General features: G+C 34.9%; 1 protein-coding gene across 6 annotated transcripts in view; it reads left to right on the plus strand.

Annotated features, from left to right (window-relative positions):
• DMD (dystrophin) overlaps positions 1–14,031 on the plus strand; it is a 1,159,435-nt gene that overhangs the window by 893,879 nt on the left and 251,525 nt on the right. For all 6 annotated transcript variants that reach the window (XM_039714180.1, XM_039714179.1, XM_039714182.1 and 3 more), the window contains one exon: positions 6,023–6,177. In XM_039714180.1, the coding sequence (XP_039570114.1) occupies positions 6,023–6,177 (155 nt within the window). The remainder of the gene's footprint in view (positions 1–6,022; positions 6,178–14,031) is intronic.

Consider the following 14,031-nt stretch of genomic DNA (forward strand, 5'->3'; position numbering starts at 1 on the left):
GCAGTCCTATTTACACAGCTGAAGGTAATGAACTGCTATGAAGAGTTTGTGGGTTAAAGTCCTCATCAACTGGTGTTGCTGCCAGAGAAAATACATGTAGAACTTCATGACTGGTTCAGTTATCTCCATCACCAGTTAGAATTAAATGCAAACTCTGTTGGAGTTTTTGCTTTTTTTTTCCCCTTTTGCTTGCCTGTAAGAAGCATAAAAATGTTCATCAGGCCATTGTTTTAGGGCTGAGGTGAGGTTAAGTTATCTCATTTAAGATTGTACCAAAAGGGTCATTGCTTGGGAAGGGTAGATTATGGTAAACAAGGGCAATCACTCACTAATGTATTGGAAAGAGTTATAGATCATGTGTAGTGCTGTCATTCAGCACAGAGGACTCCCATTTGTCAGTGTCTTCCTGCAGAGATACAGTCCTGGCTTCTGCCCAGTATTTGTTAAAAAAAAGGAAAAGCTTCAACATTGTCAATGTCTCAACTCTGCAAAAACTCAATTAACAAAAAACCAGTTTTGTGCAAACACTGTTTTATGTCATAGTATTGGAGTGTCATATGTTTCAAAACCAAATTACTAAACTAGGAAAATAATTGAAAATGTTGCTTTAGAAATGGATTTTTTGTCCACTTTTTTTACAAGAGTATATGAAGTTGAGATGGGGTTTAAGAGTGTACACTTCATGAAAAAACAATGGGGTTGTTTGGATCAACATTAACCATGGAGAGAAATAAGAACATGCCATTCTTCTCCTTCACCCCCAGAGTTCTAGTGGAAGAATAATAGTGTACTTATTCACAGAAGGCATCTTTACCTATAAACAGATTGGGAATGGAGACCTTCAGATTCTTTTGCCTCTTACCTTAGAAGCCCTGAAGATTCTTTTGCCTCTTACCTTACTTAGGCTGTCTGTATCCTCAGCCATTCCCACCAGTTTGGATCCAATGAGATAGATGTGTTGTGTCAAGTTATAGACATTAACCTATAGTTTTAATTTCAGTGTCTCAGCTAGTCCATCTTAATTTGTGCCCTCCTGATGGTATGAACATCAACAAGCTCTACTCTTCTGAGATTGTTAACTTTCATTTATTTGGTTTTGCTTAGCCTTTCCTTCTCAAGTCTAGAAGAAATTCATTATCTTAGAGAGTGGGGAGTAGGAGGGGTGGGGGATTTTTTTTCCCTCTCCTTTTTGTGTTTCTTCTGTGGCAGCCTTCCTAGAGGAATTATCTTTGTCTGACAGTAATTCCTATTGTGTCAAATCTTTCATCAAATTTTCTCAGATGTGACAGCATCAGCTGTTATGTTCATGCTTGAAATAAGGGGTCATGAAGTCTAAGGAAAATGGAATTTATTTTTGTTTTTGAGTTAGCAGCTTTATGTTTCTGCTGTACAGTATCATCAAACTGAAGGACCTAGAAATACATCAAGTTCTCAAAATAAATGCTTTCCAGGCTTCTGTGCCAAACACATATATTTTGATTTTGTCCCTTGAAGATGTAGAGTAAGTAGGCTGTCTTTTGGCTTGCTGTTACACTGATGAAGAGGAAGCTGTAATTTCTATTCAGTTGCTTTGAGGGAAAGAGAGAGGTCAGTGCAAGACTTAATAAATTCTTCAGACTTATTAATTTTGTCAGCTTTGTATCTCAACACAGCTTGGTGTGAGAAAGTAGTCACCAAGCATTCTTCTGGTTTGCTTGTTAAACATTGTAGGTCTGCCCAAAGACAGCTGGATCAATGTGTAAGCTCCCTTCTGCTCTAGGGAAACTTTTAGTAGGTGCTTGCGTTGATGCATTTCTGTTAGGGTATCGTAATACATGAGTACATTATAAACTCAGTAATACCATTCTCTTGATTATTATTTTTTTACAAGGCCAGCATAAAACAAAAATCATATGCCAACATAAAACAAAAACTTTCTTGTATTTGGCCATTAATGTTTCTTAAAGAATTTAAAAATTTTGTTTCTGACATTTAAAAGATAAAAGTAACTAGGTACTATAGCTAATCATTAAAAATATTATTAATTTGAATCAGAAATTAATCCAGATTCATTTGCTGAGAATTACAGCATTTTTTTCATTCTGGTTTTTTTTTGTTTGTTTTTTGGTTTTTTGGGTTTTTTTTATTTATTTGGTATTGGAGTACGAAATTGGTGTTAGGTGTGGGGAACCAAATTATGGCAATGTGGCCAATGAGAGTCTTGACCATTAAGCCCTGTTTTTATTGTTCTTTAAGTGATGACTGCAGATGGTTAACTCAGCAGGCTGAAGGTTATAGGTGTATAAATAGTACACAATCACACCTCAACTCCTTGTATCAGCACGTCATCAGAACATAAGCTGGTGTAAAACTAGCCTTTTCTTAATAGGATACTGAGCTTCTGTTTGAAAGAGGAGGAAAAAAAAATAAAAAAACACCTAAACTCCAAACCAAACCAAACTGGTAGGATTGCTGTTCACTCTGTGGCTCCTTGCTTTGGCAGGAGCTGGTGAGGCATCTTTTCTCCCTCTGTACAGCTTCATCTGGGATAGCCAAAGTGAAGAGAAGGAAGAATGAAGAAAAATTTCATTCCTTTCCTTCATTGTCCACTTATTACTTCATCTAAACAGGAAATTCAATAGCAGCCTGATTGCATGCCCTGTCCTGTTGGGACTCAAAAGGCCAGGCAGCCTTCCACTGGCAGAGCCCAGGGTGAACTTTATGTCCTGAATTTTTGGATAAGGCTGAGGTTGCCTTTGCTTGCCTTTGTCAGTTTCTTGCAGGGTAGTGACTTACTGGGGACTCTTTTGCCATTCCCTGTGTAGAACAAAATCAGCATTGTGTGGGTTTTTATTATTCCAGGGCTGACAGTGTACTGCTTTGATTTTGGTGAAACAATTAACAATTTAGTTTATGTTATTGACTGTGTTGCAAACACTGAATTAGAATTCCTTGATTAAAAAAATAAATAGTTTAAGTTTATAAATAAAACATGCTACAGATATATAGAAAAAGGACAGGAAGACAGCCTGATTTTCCAGATTTGTGATTTAGACACACAACTGAATGATGTTCTACATTCATATTGCTATATTTGAACTACTGTGCATCACTGATTTTGTTCCACTGGGCAATCCTGGAAAAAAATAAAGTGCAGCTCTGATTTCATTACTTGTTTTTAATCAGAGTCTCTTAATTGCACAGGCTTTATTCTTAATAACATCAACTAGTGTCTTCTAATTAAAAATTATAAATAAATTTCTACCTAAGTAACATGATAAATGCACAGCCTTAATTCTTTAAGCCTTTTAATAAACTCAGCAAATTCCAGTGATAACACAGGCAAAACAAAGAGAATGCTTTGAAAAGAATGTCAGAAAGAAATTAAGGTAATGTAGCAATTTCCTTTAAAGAAGAAAAAAATCCCTTGGTCTTAAGTACCTAAAAGGCAAATGAGACCTAAATACATAAAAGGGAAAAGAGGAAAGAAAATATTGTAATTCTGAAGGACACATTGCACTCATGTAGGAGGGCAGTTAATGGGGCTCTGTTGGGATAGACAGGTAAAACTTGTACCCCACTTTGTTCTCAGTGTCTGCACACACAACAAAGTTGAGGCATGCACTCCTCAAAGCTGTTGAAAATCACACCAATTTCCAGTAAAACAGAAAATACAAATTTTCCATTACCACAGCTCTCTATATTCATAATTTCTTTCCTGAGCGTTGACCTTGTGTTGTAGTGTCAGGAAGTTAATGGATTAATGTTGAAGTTAATAGTGAGAAAAACACATTTGGAAGTAACCTTGTAATGGATCTTCCCATTTATTTTATTATGAAACAGGGTTTCAAATATTTTAGAGGGTCAATTTTATTCACATGGATCTGGGCAAAAAGATCTTATTTTCAAAGTAAATTTACAGATCATTAATTTATAATGCAGACAAAATGTTATGGTAACTTTTCTATATAAAGCAGTGAACAGTCTGCTGTGATTCTTTGGCTGAGAATAAAAATTATTCTATTCAAAGAGCAAGTGCATTTTAGTCTGAGTCTTAATCAAAATCAGTTTATAGACCTTCTGAGATTACAACCTTAATGCATGAATTATTTAACATTTATTTATTTTTACTTAGTTATTTAGACTCTTTCACCAGGGATTGCATGTAAGTTCAGCTCTATGTGAAGAATTCCTCATCTGAGTCAAAACAAGATTTCAAAAGGAATACTGCTTTGGGAGAATGAAGGGGGGGATTCTTTGGCTGAGAATAAAAATTACCTGTCTGTGTGATTTTAAACAAAAAAAAAGGTAAGGTAAAATAAAGACAGACCTAAAGGTAGAACAGATACTTGCTATTTAAGATCTACAAAACTGAAATTATAATTACTGTAGAATTTACTTACTATTTCGTATTTTGTATATATGTTATTATATTTATGTAACTATTAAAATTTATATATTTATTGTGTATCATTCTGGCAGCAAAATAGCTCAATTGGCAGACTGCTTCCAAAACAACCACCTGCCTGTATCTTCATCAAAGAAATAGCAGTGTTTTCCACAAAATTATCACCTTTCCTGTCTAGATCTCCTTACTTAGCAAAAGAATTTTCTTTAAAAAATTGTCTAGACAGCTTCATCTTAGGCGAGCTTAACCATAACATGTTCAGGTGGTTTTCAGGATTAGGGGTTTGTAGGCTCCTCCTAATGTTTGGTAGAAACAGGATCCCTTGTTCAAAGCAGATAAACAAGGTCCTGTCTTAGTTCCTGAGGCTGTCTGGTGTTCAGTAACAGAGTGATCTGCCCTCTCATGAAGGAATAGCACAGGAAATGGAAGAAGTGCCTGTTTTCAGCTTTTAATTATGGAGAGAACCTAGAGGTGCTGAAGTAGCCTTTTAACAGATAAGAGTTTTGGGGGGAAAAAATCAACACCCACCCAGAGAATGAAGGGGGGGAAAAAAGCTATTTTTTTCTTCACAGGCATTTCCCTATTTGTATATTAAAGCACAACAGTAAAGACAGTTAAGTCTTACTGTTTGTTGTCAATAGCTTCAAATGTTTATATGCAACTTACTATTTCTATTTACAAATACAAACTGTTTTTCTACTTGTATTGTCCATTTTATTGGCTAGTTGGAATCTGTTTAGTACAAAAGTACAAGCAGGCAATCAATTAACTTTGCTCTTCCATTTTGTTGTTACACATTATGGATTAAATATGCAGCTTCGGTGCATTTATATGGAAATTTGCTCTGAGAGAAAGACTAACAGGAAAGATGCATGGGAGCTGCTGCTGGCTGAGTGACTGCTCTGGATTTTCTGGCCTAGGTGGAGAGGAGAAAAAAAAAGAGAGGAGAAAGTGGAGAGGAAAGGGGGAAACAAAGAATTACCAAAATTTAAAAAGCTTTTTAATATTAACCATCAATTAGCATAAAGATATGGATAGGTTTACCAGTAGTATTTTGCTGTATTGTAGATTTAGTGCTGTTCCAGTAGATGGCACTAATTACATAAACAATTTGCTAGAATGAACTAAATTTAAAAAAAATAATACCTGAAAGCACAGGTATTAATTGTTCAAATCAGTATTATTTCACAGTATAAAAAAAGAAAATTAGTCAGAATATATGATTTCACTATATTCTCTATCTCAGTATTCAATGTCACAAATAATCATATTTTCTGTAATGCATAATAATGCATCCATCTATTTGTGTCTCAGAAAAAAATAGTCAACATTATAATCAGTGGTTATCAATTCGAACTGTCATGTTTTTTCCAGCATTTAGAAGTTGGTTGCTTGGTCCTCTCAGAGTTTAGAAGTAGTCCTGTGATTTTCTGACTGAAAGAATTTAAAACATACAGAAAGACTGATTTTTATTTCCAGTAAATCTGTGGAAGTGGGTTGTTTTTTTCCTTCTTTTTATGCAGATGGTATAAGTTATTCAGCTCATTTTCTAATAACCATGCAATGTATGTCATCATTTTATGTTGATCTGAGGATTATTCTTTCATTCTTTCTGTCTTTCTCTTTTTACTTCAGCAATTTTCAAAAGAAATACGACAATGGCAAATAAATGTAGATGTGGCAAATGACCTGGCTCTTAAGCTGCTCCGTGATTATTCAGCAGATGACACCAGAAAGGTACAGCTGATGACAGATAGTGTTAATGCATCCTGGGCTGCCATTAATAAAAGGTAGGATATAAATTCTTTTGTTAGATTTGTTGTTATTCTCCACTAACATTCATTGTCCAGCTGTGATTGGAGATTACAGAAGATACAACTTTTGCAAATGACAAGACTGTAGTGGTCACAACTCTTCTGTAGAATTTTTTGGAAATATGTCTTTAGAATAGCATTTACTTATAGCAAATAACATTTAGCTTCCTGCCAATTTTCCTCTGCTATAAACAGTTGCCAACTAACTTAAGCTGATAGATCAGATTTCAAGTATTTAACATTGTTTCATATGTCTGTGCTATCTTCACATCACAACCACAATAGTGATTCTGACTCATAAACCAAATCTAAAAATGACAGACACAGCCTTTTAAAGCAGGTTCAAAGTAGAAATGTTATCCTGTATCTTTGAAGCAAATCTCTAGTCAAGAAAGTTTTTATTAAATCCTTGACTACATTCTTGATTACATTTCACAGCCTTTCAATGATTGGTTTAGATGCCAATTCCTTATTAAATGCAATTTTTTTTTGCAACTTGCCAACAAATTGTGAATCATTCAATATGCAATCTACAAGATTATAACATATTGCAGTAAAAATTACTTTCTTTATAGTAGTGAAAGATTTTTAAATCATTGCACGTAAGATTAGATATGTAAAAATTATATGAAGGTTGTTTTAATCAGTATCTTGGATTAAGCTTTATAGTTTATAACTGAAACCATAAATGAATTAGATCTTAACATATTTTTAATTAAAGTCTATGAACAAGACCAGAGAAGTCAGTTTAGCTAAATGTGCAGTGAATTCAGTAGATCTTCTTGCATAATAGTGGTTACTTAATTCACTGATGACTATGGAAGTTTAATGTCACTTTTTGTTTAGTTTGTTGTTCATATGAATGAGTCACTTTAGCAGCATTTTTCTGAAGCAAACTTACAACTGTTTTAAGACCCTGTTTAAATGAGAGAAGGGATACTCTTGATATCCACTAAAAGAATGAAAAGAAAGGCACACAATAATTTGAAAGTTTTTTATCTTTAACTAAGCTGAGATTTTAGTATAAACATTCTGGTTTTACCTTCTTGCATTTCTCCTGTAACAGCAATAGCCATTTTAGCTTTATTAGAATTAGCCATATTTTTACAAAATTGTGTTTTGTTCACTGTGGCCTGAGAAGGATTTTGGGGAGTTTGGAGTCTATTGCTGGATGAGAAAGGCTGGGAGTCTAATGCTCAAAACCATCCCTCATGAGTAGATACAATCAGCAGCTCAAAAGGATTCCACGTGAGAACCAAAGTGTTTTTTTCTGTATTTAGAACCACAACCCCCGGCTGGTGAGAAGCCCAGGATATGTTTCTAGCTGCTGTGGCTGCTCTGTATTAATTGTAGCTAATGGGCATTTCTAAACTTGTTCATGCCTCAGGCACAAGCCCAGGTGTATCTAATGTTGCCCAAAGGCGAGAATTACCATTCTTGCATGGACTCTGCCAAGTGCTAGGCTGAGAGACAGTACAAATTCTTCAAAACACATTCCTTGCAAGCTTATATAAAATGTACAGATATGTTAGATGAATTACAATAGTAAAAGTTTTATGTCTAAGAAGAGACTTGCTTAAGTGACTGAGTTGACATTTCCCTTTAAGATGTAGAAGTGTAGGAATAAATATGAGCTGTGAAATGAGTACCCTAGTTTTTGATTGTGTGACGTTACATTTCTAATATATTTTTAATTTAATGTTTTGTATATAACTTTTGTCATACTTATGATTTGAGAACTTGACAAAGCATTGCTGCACACAGTAGTTGATAAGCTTCTTTAAGAGCTGGATCACATTTTTGTTGGTCCTTTGTGAGACATTGAGGAATATGGACATACTAAAGCGTCGAGTCACCATAAGACTTTTACTTGGAAGATTTTCTGTGCATGTAGAACTTTTAGGTTTCTTTGAAGCTCTAGTCAGGCATTTTGCCATGCAGCAGCTCCTGAGTGGGGTCTTTAAAAAATGTCCTAGATTTCTGGAGGGATTTAAAGCCATGTAGATGTGAGACGTAGGGACAAGGTTTAGAGGTGGGTTTGGAAGCACTGGGTTAAGGGTTTGACTTGATGATCTCAGAGGTCTTTTCCAACCTGAACGATTCTGTGATTCCTTTGATAAAGAGACCTGTGGAAGGAGATAATGAGTCAATGGGCCTTTGGATGAATACCTTATTTGTTAAAGAGGCCTGTGGAAGGAGATAATGAGTCAATGGGCCTTTGGATGACTTAAATACCAATTTGTTCTCGGTTTTTTTTGCATGGTTTCACTTTTGATTTTTTTCCCTCCTTCTATGCTTCAACTCATCAGCTTTCTGGTTATTGCAAAGAAAAATATAAAAAGGGGATGGTGTTATGGATTTGGGGATCTTTTGAACTGTAGGAGAATATTTACTCAGTAGAAAGAATGCATTAATTGTTTTGTCATAATCTTCAAGGAAAGCTAGTTTCCACTCAGATGTGTATGCAATGATTTCAGATATATCCATGTGTGTTATTTTCATCTAGACAATGAATAGTACTCTTGATGACTGGGTCACCTCACAGTGACAGTAGAAATAGATTCCAAATTACATTCTTGACCATTCCTCCAGTATTTTACAAGCAGTTTTATCACTTTTTATGTACATCTTAAGTTCCAAGAGGAAATATTCAGCTGAACATTTTGCTTTCTCTCTCTATATTGCTAAGTTAAATGGCCTAAATATTTTGTGAATATTTTCTTTTAAAAATTTAAAGTAAGAGTCGCTTACATTGTTTTGAACTGGTTTTCCTTAAACCTGTCATATCAGAATTGTGTGTCAGTGTAAAAAAAAATGTGAAACCTGCTTTTCCATGAACCAATTTACTAAGACAATAGGCAAGCAAGCAGTGGTAAAATTCCACTTTGCCTTTTGGTAATAGTTGCCAAAGCAAGTACTTCACTCATTAAGGCAACATCTGTTAGCTTGTGTTTTGTTTTGCTTAAGTAGATTTGCAGCTGATTGCTGTGTGTTTACCCTTTGCCTTATTGTTGTGGTTTATAACATTGAGCTATAACCAGTATCTCACTAAGCCCTTTAAAAGACAACCTGGTGAATGCTTGATGGTTTTTTCCCTTTTTTTTCGCTTGACACTTTTTAATTTTTGCTTTTGTTTTTGATACTGCAAAATGCACTAAAAAGCACATGAACTGATCACTTGGGCAAAAGCCAGACTGACTTGTAAACAGGCCTCTTCTTCTTTAGAAGCACTGGCTTTACAAGAAATAGCCATATTATTTAAGCTGAAGCACTTGAAGAGAAAGTAATATCTATTGCTTCCATTAGCAAAAATAAATCCAACAGATGAACTGAAATCTTTTCAGGAAGGGGAAAAGGGCAATGCTAGAAGCAACCATTAGAAATTTGCTGTGTAAAAAAAATGTTTGTTATGGTGTTATGTTACTTCCTCCTTTTGTGGGCACAAACATTTTACGTGAATTACTATACAAAAATATCAACAGCTGCTTGTATTTTCCTTTCCTGTGAATCCACTAATTGCACTAAATATCAAGCTAAAAATGGACTTAGATCTGTCTTAAATGGAGTGTCTATAATGAAAATAATTGTCTAACATATTCTGAGAATTCTTTAGGATTACAAACCACCACAGTGTGATAGACATCTTCAAATATTCACATCACCCACCATTTCCTGTGGCCAAACTCAATGGAGTTCAGACCATACAGCAGGTGTTGGGAGCTTTCACTGCTCAAGATTCTTTTTTGGCTCCCGAGACAGAGTAAAGAACACACCACAATCTAAAAAAAAAAAAAACAAAAAAACTAAAAAATATAAAAAGTAACTTTCTTTTCCCCACTACAAGGCATGAACAGAGAAAAATCGGTGTAAGGAGAGGCAAGGACATGGGTTTCTAAACCTGTTTGAAAGATCTGAGGTACCAGCTCCCATGTTTTACTAAGAATGGTGTTAATTCTCTAATTTAGGCAGTTGTATAAACACCTTGATTTTGCATGTCAGCTGGACAGTATAAAATGTAATTGGCCAAAGAAACTAAGGACATAATCAGTACAAAAGTATGATGCATATCTCCTTCGTCTGTAAACGCACAATAAAACAATAATTCTAACTGTGCAAAAGGTCATAATCTATATTTGGTCTTTCAGCAGCAAACTATTCTTAATCAGCTGTTGCTTGTTATAAAGACACAAATATTAGAATGTAGCCTTTATCTGTACATGAATTTTGTAAGTATAATTTTGTTACCTGCACAGAAAGAGCTCAATCATTCTGCTGGAGACAGATTTTCTTAATATACTGTACCTGTCCTAACTACTTTACTTTATGTTACTTTTGGAAGTAATCATATTTGTTTTACAGTTGTATGGCATTGTGGGTGAGAAAAACTGCATTTACACAGCAGCAGCCAGAATTGTGAATTTTTTTGAGTTATCCTGAAGATTCATAGTTGGTTCCAGTATCTAGACTGTATCTAGGAGCCATCTCTGAAAAGCTTATCTGCTCATTTTGGCTTGGGCTGCTCAAGTCAAGCAGCAAATAAATCACAGTCTCCAAGCAAACCCATCCTTTCCCTTCCTGTTCTCCTGCTGTTTTGAAGCTTGGTTTGCATTCCTAAAATCTGTATAGTACCATGAGTGTGAGCAGCTCCAAAAATTCTCTGCAGGCACACTTTTTGGCAGTGGGAATATTGTTTACTTGAGAAGTCTCTTTACACATCTGTGCCTGCAGTTGTTGTCCTGGTTATAGGCTTTCATTCATGGGGGTGTGAGCAAGAAGTCCTTGCAAATGTTACTTTAGATGAAGGTGAAAAATGTCATTTTCTGATGTAATTTTTTTTTTTTTTTTCAAAAAAATACTACTATAATTTTCATTTTTATCATCATGCTGTGGTGATTTATTGATTGGTTTTCAATGTAATTTTGCCAAGCTCAAAGGAAGTAGACACAAGGAGAGACTGCTTCTTGCAACGAACACGTCATGCTGAAGCTTGTTATTTACACCAGTTTAGCAATGGATTCTGATTTAAAATTGCAAAGTCTGTTGGAAAATATTGTAATTGTGGGGCAATTATGTTGATGTTGATAAAACATTTATCTTCGCTGCCCACACCATTTAAGGAAGAAGTTCTCAGTCTAGATGTTTGTCAGATGCTGCCTTTGAGAACTTCTCTTGGTATGAAATCTTTAAGGACTGAAGTACTTTTACTCCATCAGTAAAACTGGTCACACTAAACAAAAGTGAATCTCTTCAATCTGAGGTATCACGGTTCAGATTATGTCAAGGACCAAATAATTTTATATGTCAGCATGTTAACTTTGAGCACTGTTGACTATTATTTTGAATAAAACAGGCAAAGATTTCAAAAAAACCTTTAATCTGGCATTATTCTGAAAAGTCTGAATTATATATGGGATCCACATGTCTTTTTTATTAAAGAAGTGGGCGTAAGAAGCCTTTCATTTTTATGAAACTAATTTGTCAGTAAAGCACTCCACACTTCTCAAAAGTTACTCTCCAGCAAACTCTAAAGAAAAACTCTATATTTGCTGTTTGTGATGCAAAAATATTGCCTTTTGTGTTTAGAATATGGATGTCTTTAAAGTTACCTAAGATTTTTTTCTTATTACAAAAGATTTAAGTATTTTTTGCTTTCTTTGTTTCAACCTGTTACCTTTATTTTAAATCCTCAGACAAGGACTATGAGAAAGGTGGGAATGGCAAGGTTTAAATACTTTGATTTTAATTTGTTATGTTTTTCGGTTTATGTTTTACTTATATAATTTCTTAATATATCCATTTTTAAAAGCACACCTAAAAAAACATTTGATGCAGAGGGATTATTTTATGATAATAGATAAAAGGTAACGTATTTGAAAGACATTCTGCTAAAATGCTTACAATCTCAAGCAAATATTTAGGTAGCAAATATAAGATCAGTGTTACCAGCAATGACATCAGTTAACAATGCTTTGCTATTTTTTCTTCCTGACACCCTTCAGAATGATGACATTTCATCTCTTATGAGAAAAATAAATCGTAAAAAGAAGTAAATGAAGTTGCCAGATGAAGCTCATATAATCAGAAGATCTAAAAAGTCATCTTAGCTGCTTATATTCCAGTTTTATCTTAGCCTCCACTCAGCTGGCAGCACTTTTTTGTGCAGTCCTGACATGAGATCTAAGATGAGAATTCAGTTGGTGGTAGTGAATGTTTTTGGTTTAATATTTGAGAGTATAGTTTTGGATATGCTTTCGAAATGCTGGTAGGATGCACTGAAAGGCAATGTTACCCAGAATACTGTGTGATTCATCATTTCCACCTTTGTGAACATATTCCTGTGATTTTTGAGAAAGTCTTTTACGATTATAAAAAGAGTTCTTGAGTTATTTCAGGAGGGAGTAGCATCAGTAATAAAGTATTTGACAAAAGGATCTATGGATTCTTGTGACTTCAGGGATGAGTTTCTTAAAAGTTTTAGCATGAGTTTAATGATAGTAAATTTTCCCACCACTTGAGTATATATAGTCTAGTACCCTTATCTCTTCCAGAAAAGCAATAGATCATCTTCAGGTCTGCTAAGTTCTCCCACAGATGAACAAAAATGACATCAAAAACCAAAAAGTGTTGCTGTTTTTAAATTAAATGGCCGGTTTTTTTCTGTTCCACAAAGGATTTGCTCAGATTTCTAGACACCATGAATTCAGTTCATTGAGAGCTTAGTTGTTTTGGGTTTTGAATCACAGAATATTCTGAGGTATGGTACCCACAAAGATCATCCAGTCCAGCTCTTAAGTGAATGGCCCATAAAGGGATGGAACCCAGGACCTTGGTGTTACTAGCACCATGCTCCAGCTGTAATCCAGTGTTAATGATTTAATTGTGCACAATTAAAAAGGAGAATAGGGCTGGTGTCTTGCTGTGAGGCCATCAATTTCCAGTACAGTGAGCAAGTTACCAACAGAAACTAAGCAGGAAATGCATTTAGAAGACCATTCCTTACTGCTCTGACACTTGCTATTTCACTTTTTTTTTCCACATTCTTGGATTTTATTTTGCTCTTGACTAAAACAAAATTCTGTTTCTTTGTTCATAATTACTGTGTGTCAAATGTTCTTTACTCCTTTCTGTTGAAAAGGAGGATGGCTCTGGTGTTCAAGGGAAATTGAACTGGACAAAATCATTAAATAGTTTATGGAACAGTATTCTAAAGGGAGATCAGTTTTGTGGCCAGACTTCAATCATAACTGAAGCTTAATGTGGGCATATCAAAGAACTGCCCTATTTCAGAAATATTACTCTTTTCATATGCAGGAGATGAAGGAGGACCAAGGTACTAAAAGAAGAATAAGTTTGGTTTGTGAAAGAACAGACAAGTCAATTTTTGTTCCCCTCCCATTAGAAAATTAAGACAAATGTGTTGATCTTCCTCTTAAAGGTGAGATTTTCTGCAGTAATTAGAAAATTTTAGTTTCTGTTTGAACAAGAACAGAAGCTAATGCTCTGTGCCCTGAAATTCTAACCTTAAATCTATTTCCTATTAGTCTATATATAAATTAACAAACTACAGCAAACTGATTGCTGCTTTCATCCAAAGCTCATAGAACAAATGAATGTCTTTTCAGTCCCCTCAATAGACTTCTTATCAGGCTTCATGTTCTTTAAAACAAACTGCACAGAAATTAATGAAGCTGATGGACTAGCAGAGTGCCAGGAACAGGAATTTGACCTTAGTTGTCATGTTTTGTTTGCATTGTTATTATTGTGATAGCTTTTTTTTTCCCCTGGTGTTTTCCCTGTATTTTTGTATTTCTTCAGCTGCTGTGCAGGCAG

Source organism: Passer montanus, unplaced genomic scaffold (assembly GCF_014805655.1).
Source record: "Passer montanus isolate IOZ18808 unplaced genomic scaffold, ASM1480565v1 scaffold3, whole genome shotgun sequence".
Lineage (NCBI taxonomy): Eukaryota > Metazoa > Chordata > Aves > Passeriformes > Passeridae > Passer > Passer montanus.